The sequence below is a fragment of the Acanthopagrus latus genome, chromosome 23 (assembly GCF_904848185.1).
Source record: "Acanthopagrus latus isolate v.2019 chromosome 23, fAcaLat1.1, whole genome shotgun sequence".
NCBI classification, from domain to species: domain Eukaryota; kingdom Metazoa; phylum Chordata; class Actinopteri; order Spariformes; family Sparidae; genus Acanthopagrus; species Acanthopagrus latus.
The window spans coordinates 23,352,927-23,372,312 of NC_051061.1; the positions used below are offsets into that span (position 1 = coordinate 23,352,927).

Here is a 19,386-nt window from a genome sequence, read left to right on the forward strand (position 1 = left end):
GGCGCCGCGGATTATCTTGACGACTTGCGAGTCAGCCCAGGCGAACAAAAAAAAAAAAAAAAAGGACTCGTGGTCGCACTGGGACCAACACAACTCCCCTGATTTGCATGGGCCCTTTTTTCTTCTCCCAGTTCATTTCCAGTTGAATAACTCGTTTGTCACATACATCAGAGGAAGGCGAAGATCATACGAGAGCTAGTGTTACTTTGTGTTTCACTAATGAGGCCTGTACTCTCCGCCTCCTTGCTTTTGCCTTGCTGCCCTTTGAAACGGCGACGACTTGGCGCTACAACACTCTCGCAGTTTTCTCTTTCTCCAAAACGGAGCTCCGGGGCTGTTAGCCTGTTTGTGTGTCACTCGGCTGTCTCGGTCCTTTTTGCACTTGTTTAAAAAGCTCAAATGGCAGCAGACCTGACACAGATACACTGGCCTTTGTGCCCCGCGAGCGTAGTGATTTAGATTCTGACCCGAGCGCAGGGGAGGACCACTGGAAGGCAGATGACAATTTAACAAGTTTAGCAGAACATGTCAGGACAAACGCAGAACCGAGGCGTGAAGAAGAAACAGTAAGCAGGGCTGCCAGAGAGGAAAGTAAACTACATCATACATTTCCCTAAACTAAGGAACTGTCAAACAGCTGAGGACACAGCAAACTAAAAACAAGAGGCCGCTCCGAAAACACGCTCAGCAGAAACAGCAAGGCAGAACAAAGAACCCAAGAAGTTCTGAGGGTTCAGATCCGAAGATATCTGAGAGAACAGCTGACACCTCCTGCTGATTAGGGCCACAGTCCGAGTCTCACCCGGTGTGTTAGTTTACATGCACAGCTCGGACACTCTTGGGGCTTTTCCACCAACATGGAACCAGTTCAGTTCCAGTTTGTCAGCTAATTTGAAAACATTTCGATCCCAGTTGGAACCAAGAAAGAAAGACCATGAGTGCGAACCAAAGTGGGCATGTCGTATTCTACGACCTCGGTGGAAACACGAGCTAGTTCACTACGTAGCAACCCGTCAAAGAACCAGAGATAATTTGGTGGAAAAGTGGCATCTTTCATTTTAGTTTCTGACCTGAAGTGATCAATCGATTATCAGAAACACCTGCCAATGAATTTTCCTCTGATCGTTTTGACTAATTTGAGCAAGAGTGCTGTTTATCTTCACCTGATTACCTTCGTTTCAGAACGTGGATCATCATTACTTGATTTATTGATCAACTAATGACCTCATGTTGGTGGAGGCATTAGTTGTTAACTATTTAATTAATTGCTGTTTTGACGAAACAGAAACTAGAAACTAGAAACTTGCAAACTGGATTCCAGCTTCTTAACTGTGAATATTTTCTGGTTTCTTTCCTTCTCCAACTAAATAAATAATCAACTGTGAAAATAATTGTTAATCCCAGTCGTAGCAACAGGTACCGGTGTATGAAATATGATCCAGGAAGTCCAATTTAAGTAACACGTCCATGGAGTATGAAGTGCTAATGCAGAGGCCTCATTGAAAAAGTAATGAGGAGTATCCTGAATTAAATCAGAAAAAGCCCGGCGAGCATAACGAGGTTTTCTCAACCCAGAGGAGAGGAAAAAAAAAAAAAAAAGGGTTTGTCCTGAATTTTGAAAACCAGGAGTCGATGTTTATGTGATGTTTGATCGTGACCCCGTGTTTGAGTCATCGTGTAAACAACGCTCAGCAAATCCTTCAAGAACGCCAATCAGGACCACGGGCAGAGATCCTGACAGTGACTCCCCCCCCGAAAAAAAAAGAAAAGACATAACTGCAGCTTTGATCTCGTTAACGACATGAGCGGCGTTTGATGTACGAACAGTCGAACACAGCACCTTCGGGTTTTCCGGGCTGCTGAGCTTTCTGTCTCTGCTGGACCGACGAGTGCCGGCGTGTTGTTGGTTTCACAGGCTCGGTTAAAAAGAGGACGTGAGATCTGGTAGTACGTTCAGCTGTCGTACCAGGAGGTGCATGGTTTTTATTTTTTTATTGTATTTTTAGGTAACCAACCCCATTCTCCTTTTTTTAAAAAAAAAAAAAAAAATGGGCGCTTAGAAGCTGAAAATTGCCAACATCAAGAGCTTCCTTGAATTAGGATGCCCCGCAATGCAAGTGTGTTATATAATGCCATGACTGGAGGGAGAGGAAAAGTGGAGCACAGGGGTAGAGATTAAAAAAGTTTCTGCATAAAAAGAGAGAGAGAGAGAGGGGGGAGAAGGAGAAGGAGGAGGAGGAGGAGGAGGAGGAAGAGATGAGCATGAAAGGGAAAGGGGGGAGGTGGAGGGATTGAGGAGAGACAGAGGAGATGGAAATACAGTATAATGAAAGAGAGGAGGGGGATTAGGTCAGGCAGGAGTGAGGGTCCGGTCCTGCAGCAGGAGCAGCCTTGAGGCCCGGCGGGCTGCAAGACGCTGGTCAGTCCTCCTCCTCCTCCTCCTCCTCCTCCTCTCAAGGCTCCTCTCTTTTTTCATTTAGATAATGGAGCATTTCCTTAATTGGCAGAGCACAGTTTAGGCCGAGGTTTGTTTGCCAACACGTCAGAGCAGAATTATTTCCACTACATTTACAGCACAGTGTTGCTCAGCTCTCTCATTAAAACCGCCGCGTCCTCCTGCCCAGATTCCTGTGGAAAATCTCCAGAAAGAGGCCAAACACCACGGCAGGAAAAAAAAAAAAAAAAAGAAAACAGGGGAGGAGGAGAAGAAGGAGAAGAAGAGGAGAATAAAACACATTTATCTCCTATCTCACCATCCCCAGCCAGCTTGTAAAGGAAGAGACAGAAACTTCTCTATCTGTTTACTGTTATTGTTTTTCTCCAATCATAAACTCTCACTTCTGGCTGCTATTGTGTGCCTTCTTTTTCTCCTCCTCCTCCTCCTCCTCCTCCTCCTCCTCCTCCTCCTCCTCCTCTCTTACCCACAGAGTTATGCATTGTGCTCGCATGATCTGTATCTTTAAATTTGATTGAGGGTATTTGCAGGGGGTGTTATTGGATTTCGGTGTTATTGTCTCACCTTTTTCCCTCTGCGTTTTTTTAATGTTGGGATGGATATCCGCTCCAGCAGCACTGATCTCGCTGTTCTGCTCATTAGTCTGGATTCGCAGAGCCGAGCGCTTCGCAACAATAAGACATGCAGTTCTGTAGTCCGGCCATTACCGAGTTTAACAATGTGCACCAGCCAGAAAAGTCCATTATTTCTGCAGCTCATCATCTCAAGCATCCACACGAGACAAAGGGTCTGTGAAACTGCTTCATTGCAAAGGGCCATCTATCACTTAAGTCAAGAGCAGAGAGGAGGGAAAAAAAAACAAAAAAAACACAGTATTGCAACGTTGATAATACGAAGTGTGTGTTCTGGAAGCATACGGACGAGAGAGTCTCCTCGCAGAGGAAAACGTGTCAAAATTTCCCTGATTGAAATAAAAATCTGAGGTTCTTTGCCTCCAAATTAAACCTGAGTGCATCTGGGATTTCAAAGAGGTATCAAAACCCAACAGAACAGCACCGTTCTGGTGCCATTTTCACACAATTTTCAAATAAGATTCTCCGACAGAAACAAAAGGCGGAGGGACGGAGAGCAGGAGGGGAGCTGATAAAGTGAGACGCAGGTTAATTTCAGAAGTGGGAAAGTGGAGCAGGGAGAGGGAGCAGCTGCTGCTTTAACAGACCTGTCATAGGAATCAAAGGCCCTAATCAAAATTTTATCAATTAATTGATCTTTCCTCTTGTGCTTTGCCACAAGTGCAATTGAGATTCCCCCTGACTCTTGCCCCCTCCAACAGCGAGCCATGCTCTACAACATAAACTGTGTTCATTAGCAATGATCAAGGAATTCTTTAATCCGAGCTGAGATGTGATATGATGGCTGTTTCCCCCTGACTTAGTTGGTTTGCAGGAGAACTCTCCCCGGTTGCTTTTCTTTTTTTTACCCCAACTCGCTCTGACGAACTCGCACGTCTTTCATGCCGCTTGTACAATCAAACAATGTGCTCAACTTTGATCTCGACGGCAGTTCTAACGCTCGCCTCCTGTTGTGTGTTTCTCGCAGGGTAACCAAGAGGCCACCAACCCCCCAGAAGCGATGGCCCAGCCGTACACCCCAGCCCAGTACCCTCCTCCCCCACAGAATGGCATCCCCGCAGAGTTTGCGGCACCGCACCCGCTCCCGACACAGGACTACACCGGGCAGAGCCGGGTTCCTGAGCACGCCATGACCCTCTACACGCCCACACAGACGCACAGCGAGCCGGCCGGCACTGACAACAGCACGCCCGCCATCACCGCCACCACGACCGCACCGGTCAGTGTCCTTCATCACCTGCAAACACTGTTCTCAACACGCTGTCAGCAAGTAAAAGACATTATTATCATTATTTACCTTTTTCTTTACATCTATACAGCTAAAGTGTGATGTTTGTTATTTGAAAGCTTTGTCATTGACGGTGATTAAAGATTATCTTTAACATGGTAAAGATGACAAACAGGGCTGCAACTAATGATTACTGCCAGAGGCGGTTAATCGATCAGGTGTCTCCCAGAGTTTAACATGACGTCCTGAAATGTCTCGTTGTTTTGTCCACAACACAAAGACACTCAGTCTTCTGTCACAGACGACAGAAACCAGAAAATATTCACATCTAAGAAACTGGAATCAGACAATTTGGACTTTTTCTTTCCTCAAAAATGTCTAAAACTAATTATAAAGATTATTATTACCAGTAAAGGATCAAGCTGGACAGGAGCAGTTCACCTAAAAGTGAAACTCAGTCATCCTCTCCTCAGGGAAAGTCCACCAAACACTTCTGGAGCTTCAGAGTAAAACAGCGTTGCAGCTAAAACAACTGAAGAAGCTCAGATCTTGTTTTAAAACGTAGAAAACAACCGAGAAAACATAAAACGGCTCGATATAAATGTCTCTGGAAGCCCTCAGATCCCAAAATGATTTTAAAAAGATGTTTTCTTTAAAAGAGTTGAGTTCGTGCTCCCACTTCAGACGGGTCGCACGCTCCAGTGAAGAGTTCGTCTTACAGGAGGACGTGAAATCGTCTTTTTCAAATCGATTTGGGATCTCAGAGATTTTTTTTATTCATACAAGTTTCTTTAAGGAGAACGCTGTTTTACTGTGGAGCTCCAGAAATGTTTTGTAGGAAACTTCCACCAACTTCCCATCAGCATGTGGTCGACTGATTTCTTTTTTTTTGTGTATTTTAGGGTGAACTTCTCTTCTAGACGTCGACAGCTAATCGATTAATCGTTGCAGCTCTATTAACAAACCAGACAAAGTCAGCATGTTTCTTGCAACTTGTTTCCCCTTCCCGACTTTTCATTCCACTCAGAGAAGTTAGATTTTTTTCTCGTTCCCTCCCGCCGATCGTCTGCCATTTGCCCAACGCCTGAAAGCTTCAGTTCCATGTGTGCCGTAACGTGACGTCTCTCCTGCAGAAAACACAGAAGATTTAAAAATATTTGCCCCAAACCCAGCACGGCTGCACAGCTCGTAAAGAGCAGTCGCCGTTGGTTTAATACTGGAAGTTTATAGCCACAAAATTTAAAAATTAAAGCGGTAATGCATTAATAATAATTACACCTTTAATTATACATTGCATGCATTATTATATTATAAAATTGTACATAATTTCAAACAAGGTGCGCCCGATGAGTGCTTAAGAAGCTTAATTTGGTGCGTTGTGATGTATATTTAATAAACTCACATGTTGGAGTGAGTTCTGCACACAGTTGCGTTCACAGAGGGTTTACATCTCAGGCTCCACCTTCATATTTTCCAGGTAATCCTCCAGTTTTTTTCTTTCCTTTTTTTTTTTTTTGGGAACGTTTCCTCCACCAGACACAAAACCGTCGAGACTAAAAAGTGAAGCGGAGCGTGATCCCGCCGCACCGAGCGGGAGACTTTGATGTGGCGTTAATGCTTTGTGCTCGACGTTGGAAGGTGAACTTGATTGAAAATGTGCTCATAAAATAAAAGTGCATTTCTGAAGAGCCATTTAGTGCACCCTAAAAGACATGTAAACCTGAGGAGATGTGACAGGCTGTAGACATGAATGATTCAGGATCTCTGAAAGGAGGTCTGTTAAGAGAGCAAACGGGAGATGCGCTCTTTTTTTCCCCTCGACCAGCCAAAACCAATCGCTGCTCAGTCAGATCAGCTAATTCCTCGTAACTGCGTCCCAAATGTTTAAGACATTCCTTTCAACGTGAGATAATATCCCTCCGCGAAACCGTGCCAGGACCTGATTCTAATCCTGTATTCACTCATTTTCACCTCGGCACAAGAGTGCACGTATTTAAATTCACTGGCAACTGCGAGAGGTAAAACAAACCTCTGGCAGCGCCGCACGTTGAGATGCACAGCTGGGAAGAGAGTGAAAGTCTGAATTATATATCACACATCTCACTCCCGCGTGCTGCTGGTGCTCTTATATGAAATGCCTTGACCTGGGATTTACCTTCACAAGAGGCAGATGTAGATAAAAAAGGAGGAGGACTTAGCTCCAAACTTTCCAGACGCGCCTAGAAAGACAGATAATACTGGCAAAGGAAAAAAAAAATAAAAAAATGCTAAGACCTCCAGACCTTCGTCTCTCCTGTAGCATGAACACACCTGCTGGGAGAGGTCACGGCGAGGCCACAGCCCTCCTGAGAGGGATCTGGGTCACTCGTAAAGAGCGCCGTTAATAACTCCATTTTCCCCGCTGCACAATTACCGCACGGCGACGAACATTTGGCGCCCCGGAAAAAAAAAAAGAAAAAAAAAAAAAAGGTGCTTATGCAGCACAAGCAGAGCAATCGCAACTGCGTGGCGTATTATCGCCGGCCCGTAATGTTGGCGGTGTTTGATTTGACGATTCGTGTGACGCTCTCCAGCCGCTCGGTGCTGATGCGCCTGCACTTACAGTAATGGCTGACACACGAGAGTTTAAAGTGAGGAGAGACTTGGCAGGAGGTTCAGCCTCCACCTCCTCCTCCCTCCCTCGCTCCCCGACACTGTGCACCACTCCTCCACTCGCTATCTCTCACCGTCTCCCCCTCTTCTCTCTCTCTCTCCATTTCGCATTTGATTTCATTTCATCTGCTCACCCGCTGTGAAGAAAGCCCAGAGATGGTGGCCATGGAGAGATGAGAGCTCGCCTTGCTTTTCCTTCATGCCTTCCCTCTCTCCTCCTCTTTCTCTCTCTCGCGCTCCATCCCTACTTTCCCTCCATCTTCATTCTCTGCATCCACGCTATCCCCCACTTCCACCCATCGTTTTCTCCGGCAGGACAGAGGGATGAGATTAGTGGGGTGTAAACAGAGAGTCTAATCCTCGGGGGCCGCTGGTGTAGTGTCGCCCACCGCTGTGTTCCCCGGCTTTAATGACAGACCCAGCCTGTTTGCTCTGGGTGCCACAGACGGGCACGGGTGCCTTTGATTAGGGCACCCTGCAGAAACACAGATTGAGGGAGCAGATCAGCGACTCCCCCTCCCTCCCTTTTCCCTCACCCTCCTCACCCACCTCCTCCTCCCTCGGCTCGACTCTGCTGCGCTCAGCTTCTCTACCCCACGACGACGCTTTACTCTGCACATCTTCTCGACTTAAGGACTTAAAAAGAGTCAAGAGAGAGTGAAAATTCAGTGAAACGTATGGATTCTGTGTGAATTCCCCGCAGAGAGCGGATGGTGTGTATGTTTTAATGAGGCGCAGGGACTCTGTCGGCTTCTCTGTATCCGTCTGTGTCTACCAGTCGCTCGTCTATACTGGGGAAGGTGGTGTTGTCCAGAGTCAGACCTATGGGACCTCGCTCTGTGCCATGTTCAAACAAGCTGACTTGAAAGCAGGCGACTTGAGGAAGAGAGGCAGCCCCCAACTTTTCTCCAAATCCTTAGAGATGAGGGTAGCAGAGGGCTGCCAGGGAGCTCTGCTGGAGAAAGAGAGGGAAAAAAAAAAAAAAAACTGAGCTCGTTATCTGGCTCAGTTCAAATAGTCTGTGGTTTGGTTGAATTTCATGAGTAATCATTCTCTTTTCAGATAACAAATTAAGGCAGTGGCGTTAGGGCAGCACTCAATTCCAGATTTTTCACAGCCCGTGTCAGCGGCGTGAAGACTTTCCAAAGGGTATTCTGGGGGACTGTGATAACATAGACGCACACACACGCCGAAACACACAGGGGCATGTGGAAAACATGGCCGAGCTCATGCAAACACACACACACGCTCTCTCACGGGCGGTGTCGCTTTCAGAGGCGGCGCTGATGGCAGCATGTAGGCCACCATTTAAAAAAAAATGGGGGGTGACTGCGTTATCAGGAGGTGGGAGGAGCCACGTGACACTCACCCCGCTGTAAACCCTCATTCCAAATATATTATAGATGCCCTCAGTGTTCCCCAACATAAAACTCTCATCGATAATTTAAAGGAGAAGGCTGCTGTTACTCGATATTACTTATGGTCAAGACGTCTCCGTGAAAAGACCAAAACCAACGACGTCTCCTGAAACTTTCTTTATTTCCTTTAACCTGTTCTCAACTCAGAGCTGATTGGTTTCTACTGAACACATAAAACTTAAGAAAAAAAAAAAAAAAACCTTCCTCATTTTAAACAAACCGGAGGAAACAGTGCATTTTATTGCTCAGGGACTATTTTCCGTGGCGGATTAATCCACATTTGGTGCCCTGGTGGGTATTTGGGGCAGCAGGACTGCTCAGTGGTGTGTTTTTAATAGTTTTTGGAGAGCAGTGGAGCTCTGTCGGACAGAGGAGTTAGAAACATTAAGAAGTTTTCCTGTTGTTTTGTCTTCTGATGGGGAAAGAAATCACAATTCTTTAAAAAAAAAAAAAAATGGAGGTATTTCACATATATATATACATATATAAGGTAAATCTATAAATATACATATCTAATAAAGAGTCCAGAGTTCAACAAAGAACACCAACAATTAAAAACAAAAGAGAAAACATCAGTTTGTTATACAAAGTTTGGTTTCTCAAATCTGACCGCAGTGAGAGCTCTTCCCTGGCAAATCAATAAAGGATCTTTGGCAGTTTTACAAATGCTGCTTTCCAATCGATTTGTGACGCCCGTAGCAACTCAAAATAAAACTCTACAACACTATCAGGTAGAAATGGTGGAAAAGAACAACTCCCATCATCCTCTTCTGCTGCACAACATCTCTTTGTGTATTATTGTTTTCATTCAACATTCTGTGCATTTAAAGTTCGTCGTCAGGTCAGTTTAGCATAGAGGCTGGTTCTAAAAACTGCATTACCCATGAGCCTCAGCTGCTGTACCTGGAGGAGCACTGCACCACAGTTTCTGAATTCATCCAGAATCTCAAATTTCAGCTCGACTTCCTTTTTCATGAATCCACACTTGTTCTTTCGCCTCTTTATAATTAACGAACCGAAGTATTTTTATCATGCAGCCGTCGTAGGAGATTTTTTGGCCCATTCAAACTTTATTGGCACGTCGACTCCCAATCACCGAACGTTGTTTATGCAGAAAACGAACGTGACTGCCGCCCTAAAATAACTCCTCCACCTTCCTCTACTTTAAATGAACGCGGGGGAGGAGGAGGAGGAGGAGGTGGGGGCGGCCCCTCTCCTCCCCCCTGCTCCCTCTCAGGTGATGGAGGAAATATATTTACAGCTTCTTTAGAAAAAGAAAAACAAACAGTGGAGGACTGGGAGAGGAAAATAATGAATTAAAGCTCAGGCATTATAATTCTTGTGAGCGAAGACTCAGTATCCCCCCCTATTTAATCGGATGTAATCTACCTGCTTGGCAGCATTCCAATCAGATAGTTTCAATTATGCTCTTGTAATGCCACTCTGCGAGGAGGGGGAAAGTGCTGAGCAGAGCACTTTGCAGGCGATTTGCAAATAACAGCTAGGGAGTCTTTTAGAGAAATGACTGAACAGGAAGCCGGAGAGTTGCCGGAGCTGACAGCTCTCTCACTCTCTGGTTTGCTGGCTTCGGCGGTGACGGCATGTTTTGCATCCCACCTCCTCCTCCTCCCCATGACAGCAGCTGTCGGGACAGTAAAGTGCCACTGAAGGTGGCCTCCTATGGTAATACGGAGGTAATTATTTTCCACTGCAACACCACCATCTCACAACCAGGCAGGCAGGCTAGAGCCTCGGGAGCAGCGGCGCAGAGGCAGCCATCCCGGATCTCAGTGACACTCCAACTTATTGAGTTAGTAGTATGCAGTCAGGGGCGCTCTGGAGTCAGCGATTCAGTATTTGTGTTCTCCATATGTGTATTTGCCCTCCATGTCAACGTGCTGCCGGCCTGTCTGAGCGCCGAGTGAAAGTTAATCTGGATGTTTGCAAACACGCGACTGCGCTCGCCGCGATAAAAAGCCAGACAGACAGAGCTGGAGGACAGAGGTGCTCGGTAGTCTGGCAACATACGCTAAAGGTCGATAGTGTCATGTGTGACCGATGAAACAGATTGACCCGCGGGGCTCTGGTACCTTGTCACCCTCCACGGTCCCAGCATCTGTCTGCAATGTGTCACCCCCGGGGCCCAACATGGCTACTCAGGCTATTAACCTCCAGCACGCGAGGACACAGCAGAGTTAAGACCCCGCCGCCCGTCTCTCTCTGTCACAAATCCACTCCTTACGGGCCGGCCCGCCGGGTCGCCGCGCTCCCCGCCTCCCGTGTCCTTCGCCACTTGTTAACCTCTGGTCCGGCCGCCGTCAAGGCTAGGCGGGACTTAGGTATCTGCCACCCACCTGCCCTACCTGGATGGCTGCAGGGGAGACGGAGTGGGACCTTGAATCAAACAACTGTCACTGTTAACAATGTATGTCACCGTCTCGGAATGGGCCATAAAAACCAAATAAATGACGGCCATTACAGTGGAGATTGTGATTATGATAATGAGAATAATAAAGGCGATCATCATTACGATCATGATGATAATGATAATACTGTGATGATGAATTATAATGAATAAATCCCTACCCCATTTCCTAAATGGTGGGAAATGTATCACTAAGAGTGGCCTGCAGCCATCTGACAGCCTCGGAGCAGGGCGAGGGTTATCACTGTGTGTGTGTGTGTGTGTGTGTGTGTGTGTGTGTGTGTGTCATCTGAACCGTTTGTACTCTGGCAACAACCTACTCCCTTTCCACGTCTGTATCTCGGTACAAGATTGCGCCTGTGTCTGTGACTTCCCAGCCAGTGTATAGTGTGTTTGCCATGCTCAGAGAGCACTTCCCAGGAGACCTTGCAGTTTACATATCACATTCAAACAGCTTTTGTGCTCAATATCTGCCACTTCCACTCTCTCGTTGTCTCTCGCGCTCCCCCTCCTCCTCCTCCTCGCTGTGTGTGTGTCGTTAGTCCCCCTCCGAGTCATCTACACCACATCATGGCTGGATTTTATTTGTTTTAATCATGTTGCTTCTGCAGAACGAAGGCTGCTCCCGTCGCTGAAAACGCGCGGCGCCGGCTGTTTGATCAAACGCTAAAAAAACAAACGTTACGTCGTCCTGGCGAGTGACCTCTTGTGGCCGTAGGAGTAATTATTGTCCTCTTGTCCAGTGTTATAGATCTGCAGGAAATCACACTGATGGTCACTTTCCTCTCACCACGACCGTCTTTCTCCCTAAAGTGCCAAACAACATCTATATCGCTCACTAACTAACGGTTTAATTAATCGTTTGTTTCAGTCCGTTATACAATGTAAAAAAATTCCAATTCGTGATGCTTGACAAACAACCAGTTCTAGAGCGCGTTGCCAAGTGCAGTTGGTAGTTACAGCTGCTAGTAAAGGTCTCAGGCAAGATGGTACCAAACCTGGCAACCCCGCCGTGACAGTGAGTCCAGGACGTCGTCGCGACAGTGCCAGAACTCACAACCAAAACCCAAATCTGTCGCTTCACGGTGCAAACAGAACTTTTCTGTTAGCAAGGGATACTTTGGTTGTTGGTGCTAATTTTGAGCCCGATTAATCATTCAGTCTTTAGATATTTTGTCCAACCAACTATTAAAAAACCCCAAAGACTCCATATCAACTTTTATAAATGACAAAAAAAAAGTTGCAAGTCGTCACATTTAAGAGGCCGGGATCTTAAATCTGTTTGACATTTTCTACTCGACAAACTGCTGAAAGGATTAATCAATTATCAAAATAGTTGGCAGTTCATTTTCTGTCAATCGATTAATTGACTAATCTGTGCAGCTGTTCCAATTATACAATGAGACGTGTGTTAATTAGTGTTCATTAGGGCTGTTTTCCTTTCCTGCAGACACAGTCGAGCTCGCTGTTCCCCTGTTTACAGTCTTCATGCTAAGCTAGGCTAGTTTCCTGCTGGTTCTGTCTTTACTCTTGATGTTCATACATGAGATCGATATTGATCTTGTGTTCTAAAGGTACAGTGTGCTGGATTTATTGGCATCTAGCAGTGAAGTTTGTAGATCAACGCAACCAACAAAAGTAACCCTCGATATAAAGGCTCATTCTCAGTTTCAGGTGATTATACACAAAGGAAATCATAATGATTTATATTCCATTTCTGCCAAGAGGGCAGAAAAACAACACAAATAACTGAACCTTTGAAGATGAAGAACTATATTAACAATTCCTTCATTTAACTGACGAGTTTCAGCTGCTTAAACTCAACCAAAGCCTGAAACACAAAGACGGCAGACTAGCGAACACTTGTGACCTATATTCTGTAACAGTCAAATGCATTTTTGAAAGACATAAACAAACAAATCTATTGAGATCAGAATACGTATCCTCCACAAGGCAACATTAAAAGAGAGGATAGTCTCTTTTGTCCACAGAAAAAAAAAAAACAGCAGAAAAAGAAACGGCCTCAAAAAAACAAAAAAAAAAACGAGGTCCATCTGAACAGACAAGCCGGCAGCTCCCTCAGTGAAATCCATCACCGGTGTCACACAGAGAAACAAGTGGAATTTGTCATTGACACGCGACGCGTCATTTATATAGAAATGTCAGCATAGCATTCGCATAATGATGGAAACAACAACGCTGAGGGCTTTGGGCCTCGCACTCCGATGGCTGTGTGCAAACGTCACCAATAATGTGTCTTTAGTCTAGACATGTCAGGGCTCTGTGGGATCTATATCCACGCCTTTTTGTCAGCGCCTTCAATCTTCCCTGTTGCTCAAGAGCTAAGTGCAAGAGATTAATAAGTGGATTTGTAATGCACAACCTCAGGTTTGACACTATAAGTCATCGGCTGTTTATCGCTTTGGCTTTCTCGGCGGATTGAAAAATGGCAGACGCTGAGTAAGTTAGTTAGCCAGGGCCTCCCCCCCCCCAAAACCCTGCATCCCCCGCATCCACCCTCCTGTTTCAGAAACCCCCACCCTGCCCATACTTCATGACCAGGAGGTACAGTATACTGTAGCCACTAATGAGCAGCTTGTGTCTTCTCTCTGTTTGTTTCCCTCCGGCAGACAGATGATGTGACGCAAACAGAGGGCTCTCAGCAGCTCCAGCTCCAGCACTCAGACTCTTCAGAGAAGCAGCAGCCCAAAAGGTTACATGTCTCCAACATTCCCTTCCGCTTCCGGGACCCTGACCTAAGGCAAATGTTTGGGGTGAGTACCAGGAACGCATTACAACTCACATCTTTTTTTTTTTTCCTTTTTTTTTTTTTGTGGCTTTCGGTAAAACACCGTACTCGCTAGGTTAACTCCTGCAGGAGTTTACTGACTGACAGGGTTGTGTTACAGTTATTAGTCAGACCCGCATGTATGAAACGGAAATAACAACACGCAGAAAGTTCTTTTATTGCCCCACAACATGAACACATTTAGATTTTATCTCCTATTCTGTCGGTAAACGTTATACAATCGCGAAATTATACTCAAGGGTGTGCTTCACCGCCATTATCGGCAAGACTGTTTTCCTGTAATATTGCTTAATTTAGCATGGCAGGAGTGTTGGTAATTATTGCAGGTTGTCCCGTTGTGTTTTATGCTAGATGCACCTCCACCTCCACTGACACATATGGCTCCTTCACCAACAGCAATAGACGTGATTACACTATTATTAAATAGAATATCTGGCTTATTAAGCTTCAGGGGGAAAATGAGCCGTGGGGCTAAAATCTCACGAACAAACGCCACGTTTTTAATTGTAGGAACGACACGGTCGGGTAAAAATAACCTTGAAAAGTAAAGAAAAACATCCGAATCAGTCATAAAGGCCTGCTGATGTGTAAGAATAAAACTGCTGCACTGACAACAGTTAGCTGAGATATGAAACCCGGCACGGTAATAATTCAGTCTTTCCCAAAGAGATTTTAAATAACTTGAGGTTGGTTTCGAATCCATTTGATCTTCTGACTGCTCAGGTTTTGACGTGTGTTTCTCCAGATCTCACACGTTTTTATTAACAACAGAATTTCTTATTTCATTTTCTTCTTTATTACCAGTTCAGGAGGTTACACAACCACAGCGGTCGGTCATCTGCAGACCGTCAGATCAAACGTCGTCACAGCAGAGGTCCTTTAAAAAGAGAAGTTCTCTCTTTCTCTCTCCGTCTCTCGCCAAATTAATGAGGCAATGAATAGCTCAGCCGCTCACCCCTCATGCCTCACAAAAGCCTCAATAAGAATTGAACCAAACATCCCCCAATTCAATAACGATAATGGATCTGAATGGAGACGATTGCCAAAAATGTACTTTAAATGTTATGCGCTAATTGGACCATTAGAGCCCAGAGGCGTTAATTCTCATCGTTATGAAGACAACATCCAGCTGATGATATTTATTACTCGAGAGGCCCGGGCTGTGGCTTTATAAATTGCAGACAACATGGCTGCTCGCTCTCTCTCATTCTCTCTGGCTTTTCTCTCTCTGATTGTTGGCTTTATTGTTCCCAGCTCTGGTGCAGGTCGTGTGGAATCCAAATCGCCTCAGTAATTAGCTCGGAGGCTTTGTGTGCCTGGCCGGCCGCATGCAGATATACGATACCAAATTGATCGCGGCCCACCCAGTTCCCCTCAATCACCCTCCTCACCCACGTGGTGCCCGGTCCTTCCTGGTACATGCCCTGCCCTTCTCGGTGGGTTGGCATCGTGGAGGATTGTGGGATTGATCGTCTTGGGTAGAGCTTGGCAGGGAGATAGCTGGTCTGCTCCACCCTCTGACATGGCCTCCACAATGGGCCTTTGTGTGATCAGCGTGTGCAAAGCCTCATCCCTCTAGCTCTAATGGCTTCTGGAGCGCCACCGGCTCAATACACCATTACTGTTGCGCATGAGTGAAACCCCACACACATGCAGGCAGGAAGACAGAGTGGAGGTGCTGCTACAGAAAAGCCCCCCCACAGCAGAGCAAAGTCGCTGCGAGGAGGGGAAAAAGAAAAAATAAAAAACTCTGCAGTGACACCAGCAGTAGAAAGCTTTCGGAGCTGGCACCCTGAAACACGACAGGGTGGCCCAAGATGCACCCCGCGCGCCGCAGGATTAAGGGTGTGGAGAAACCTGTGAGCCTTTAACGAGGTGCTGAATGAAGGGCTCATTAGGACGACCACAGCGGACCTTAATCAGTAATTAGAAACTGTGATCTCTGAGAGCTAGCAAGTGCGGGGGGGGGAAATGAAAACACTCCAAGCGCGAGGGGAGCCGGCGAGCTCCGTGCGGCGGCCATGCTGCGCTGCTCGAGGGTGCCCTCGTTTGTGCGACTGGGTTCTTCAGCGCCGCTTCTCTCAGCGCATGTAAGGGCTCTCACAGCGCTCCCCGGAGCAATCAGGACCTCTGCCCTGCCCCCACATCCTGCTGTCACACTGACTGCTGCGTCTGAACACGCTCCACTCCGGCTCTCGACTGTTTGAATACACAGGGCTGCGGTAGCGTAATTATAGGTTTGTGAAGAGCTTAAAGATATTCAAGCTAATCAAAGGTGGAGGCACAGTGGCCTCGATCTTGTTTGTTGCTTCCACTCTCTGAGGCTTAAGGCGTGCTGTAATTTCATTTAGGAGAAAGGCCACGCCGTATCAAAGCACTGTGCCAGCGTGTTCACTGCGAATCATGCACTATACTTAACATTTCTGCCTCCGATTTTTGTATTCATGCGGTGCATTCTAACTACTCCAGGCTGCCACTGGTTTCTGTTCATTTCTATGTAAATATCAAATATTAATCCGACGTACTCCTCTGTATTTATAGCGCAGAATGATTCTGCACGGCGTGATTCAATAATGTAATGGAAGCGTCGTGGAAATGAAAGGAAAAAAAAAACGATGGTCTTAAATGCAGCCGCACAATTTGCTAAATGTTCATAAAAAGACAAGATGTGGTGAATGTGATTCTGTAACTTATACTTTCACATCAGTACTGAATAGTTCTTACAGTCCATGTATGGATGGATGTAGCTGCAGCGTCTCAGCTGACATCACTCCCCCCATCCTCCCTCTGGAGGCTCCTCCCATTGAAGCTATTGTTTATCGGTGCTGCTGATGCAGCTGTTTCTGTGTGTGTGTGCAGGAGTGTGTGTGTGTGTGAGTAGGTGGGTGGGGATGGGAGTGCATGAGATCACTGGTGAGCAGCGAGCAGTCCCCAGCGCCATGTGGAAATCCACAAAGACGACTTCCTCTGAAACTAATTAATCGACGCCACAAGCCCATTACGCTCGGTTAAAACAATTAGCATCTGCACATTGCGTGGGGAAAGCATTGTCATCTCAGGCGCGAAAGGGGCATCACGCTGGGATATAAATGCCTGTGAGTGCGATCGAGCCAACGCTTCCCATTCGAATCAATGAAGCTGAGCGCCATATGAGGCAGATGTGTGGATAGGATCTATGGAATCTGCTCTCCAGAGCGGATGTGTGTCGGGGGAGGAGGAGGAGGAGGTGCAGCTTTCTGGAACAGAGGCGGTTTTAAATAACTGAGCCTCGTTTTGCCTTTAACTTGTTGTGGTTAGGTCACCGCGTAGCCCTTTCGAGTGGGAGGCAACATATGTTTTTCGCTATCCCGTAAACCCTTCACCTCCTCGAGCCCACTCCACTCACTTCAGCCAGATAATAGCCAGCTCCTCCTAACCCCTATTAGTGGCTCAGTCAAACGATCCATCCATTCCCATTGAGCGTCGACCACATGGAAGGCCCATTTCTTCCCTGTTGTGCCGAAATGAAGGCGACGCGGACCGCTTGACAGGGTAATTACTTTTAATGAAATAATACGGCCATTGTAGACAGCAATTAAAAGTCGCTCTCACTCCACTCATTAGAGGAACTTACAGTTTACTTTCATTCCTCTGTTTTCTAATGATCCAAAGGCAGGCCTGTTAAATCGAAAGGCTGGAGCATGTTAACCCCCGGGGACTGGCCCTTAGTCCTGTTGACTGTGAGAGCACACAAACAAAGAGAGGAAGAGAGAATAAAGAAGAGGCAGATATAGAAAGGATAGCAAGGTGCACTCGGAGCTGATCCACCCAAAAAAAAAATAAAAAACTTTTCTCTGTTCGAGAGACGTGAAGGAGCGAGTTTTCCTCAGGTGATCGTGAAGGTGGAGGCGTTTTTCGCATCTCTCAAAACATCAAAATCTTATCTGACGCGTCTCTTTTTTTCTCTCTCCCTCTTAGCGTTGAAACAAGCGAGCAAACAAACATCAGAAAATGCTGATATGGAATCAAAGATCCGGTATTTTTTTACAGTCGCTGTGATCTCCCTCCATATAGCATCGGTGGAAATGCATTAAAGCAGCGAGCGAGGAGTTCTCTTTTTTAAGGCGCGCCAGCCGGCTTCAAGAAACTGTTTGCCGAGCTAACAAATGCAAATTGACCACCATCTCCTCACAAAAGTAACACTTCCATATTGCCTTAATGTTTTGTTTTTTTTTTTTTCCTTTCTCCAGTCGTCCTCCTCATGAATTCACCGTCAGCGAGGCTTTCTAACTCCATCTCTGCCCCGCTTCTTCTCTTCTCTTGTTTCTTTTCTCTCTGCAGCAATTTGGAAAGATTTTAGATGTGGAGATTATCTTTAATGAGCGAGGATCCAAGGTAAGTGAACTAGAACGCCAGCTGCTTCATTACCATGTACTTCTTCTGTTTCCTAATGATGGCATTAGTGTAGTGTGTACATTGGCTGAGAGTAGTGGTCCCTAAGCCTGGTCCTGGAGAGCTGCATCCACCATGCCTCTCTATTCTCGCTCTCCCTCCCTCCCTATTGTTTTTGTTGTTGCAGCTCTAACCCGAGTTGTGAATCATTAGCCCTGTCAATCAATTCATTATTGAGCTGTTTCACAATTCACTTAATCCGCCAGCAGGCTGCAGGTCCTCAAGCTTATGGAATTGAAACTGCTTGTTTAGGGACCGGATCCTCTTTGAAGCCTTGCTGTTGGTCCTACATTATTCAGGTTTTATCATTTTGTTTTTTTAAATGCACGATAAATCAGGATGAGAATAAGACTCCGCTGGATGCCTTGTGAATAAATTTGAAGGCTAATCCTGCTTTTCACCTCACACACTTCAAACTCCGGACAATCAGCAACGTCTCCTGTTTGATGCGTGGAAGCTTTGACATGTTCAATTTACGGCCAAATCCAGGATACTTACATTTATAGTTAGGTATAATTATAACTGTCAACAAATCCCCAGAAAAGACCAAAACCACCAGAATGTCCCCTGAAGTCCGCTGGTTCCTACTGAAGACGTACAGTGAATCTTTAAGATGAGGTCATTTATATATAGATTTATTTATACTCTTAAAAAGCTCACTGCAGGTCGCTGCAGCTTTTAGAAAACCTCCCTTTAAGGTCCAGTTTGTAGGATTCAGAAACATCAAGCTGTGAGGTTGCAGATGGCAACCAACTCAACACCCCTCATCTCACACTCAAGAAAGAGTGAAACGCTAAACGTCCAAAAACTACAGCCAGTGTTTGAGAGGCTAGTTTAAAGCTAATAAACACAACAAGTCTTATTTTACACAAATTAAAACATAGTTATAAATATTCTCTTCTATTCTGGTCCTTAAATCCCTGAAGCTGAAACACAAGATGTTTCCTTTCACAAAACCATCTGGGACGACACACTTAGAAACTGTTTTTGGGGAAATAACTTGGCAGGTGATTGGATGAACCATCTGTTTGTAACGGGGTAACTTCAACCAATCAGAACCAAACATCTTTTTAATCGAGGCAGTCTTCAGCGCTGTTCTCTGCTGATACAACTGATACCACGCTAACCTCCTGAGTCGCCGCCATTGCTGTTTTCAAACTGGTCGTCACATCTAAACCAGTCGTTCCTCAAAGGATCAACCACTGCATGCTCACAGCTGCAGGCAAGATGGATTTGCGATGATCTCACAAATCCAGCTGCCTCGCAAGGTAATAAATCCCCCTTTTAAATCCTTCACACTGGACCTTTAATCGGGACTGAAGTGTGCCATTGTCTG

The 19,386-nt window shown here is 45.9% G+C and overlaps 1 protein-coding gene and 1 long non-coding RNA gene across 16 annotated transcripts in view; one reads left to right on the forward strand and one right to left on the reverse strand.

Moving 5' to 3' along the window:
- Window positions 1–19,386, forward strand: part of LOC119014606 (RNA binding protein fox-1 homolog 3-like) — a 422,323-nt gene that overhangs the window by 373,805 nt on the left and 29,132 nt on the right. For 7 of the 9 annotated variants that reach the window (XM_037089938.1, XM_037089937.1, XM_037089940.1 and 4 more), the window contains 3 exons: window positions 4,055–4,357; window positions 13,441–13,584; window positions 17,940–17,993. In XM_037089938.1, coding sequence (XP_036945833.1) covers window positions 4,055–4,357; window positions 13,441–13,584; window positions 17,940–17,993 — 501 coding nt within the window. The remainder of the gene's footprint in view (window positions 1–4,054; window positions 4,358–13,440; window positions 13,585–17,939; window positions 17,994–19,386) is intronic. The other 2 variants (XM_037089941.1, XM_037089942.1) reach the window with 1 other exon arrangement.
- The window catches only part of LOC119014608, a 162,642-nt gene that overhangs the window by 20,591 nt on the left and 122,665 nt on the right, over window positions 1–19,386 (reverse strand). Inside the window, exon 4 of one of the 7 annotated variants that reach the window (XR_005073018.1) lies at window positions 7,650–7,919. The exons of 5 other annotated variants lie outside the window; for them this stretch is intronic. This is a non-coding gene — a long non-coding RNA (uncharacterized LOC119014608). Of the gene's footprint in view, window positions 1–7,649; window positions 7,923–19,386 lie in introns of those variants that run through there. One more of the 7 variants, XR_005073019.1, reaches the window with a different exon arrangement.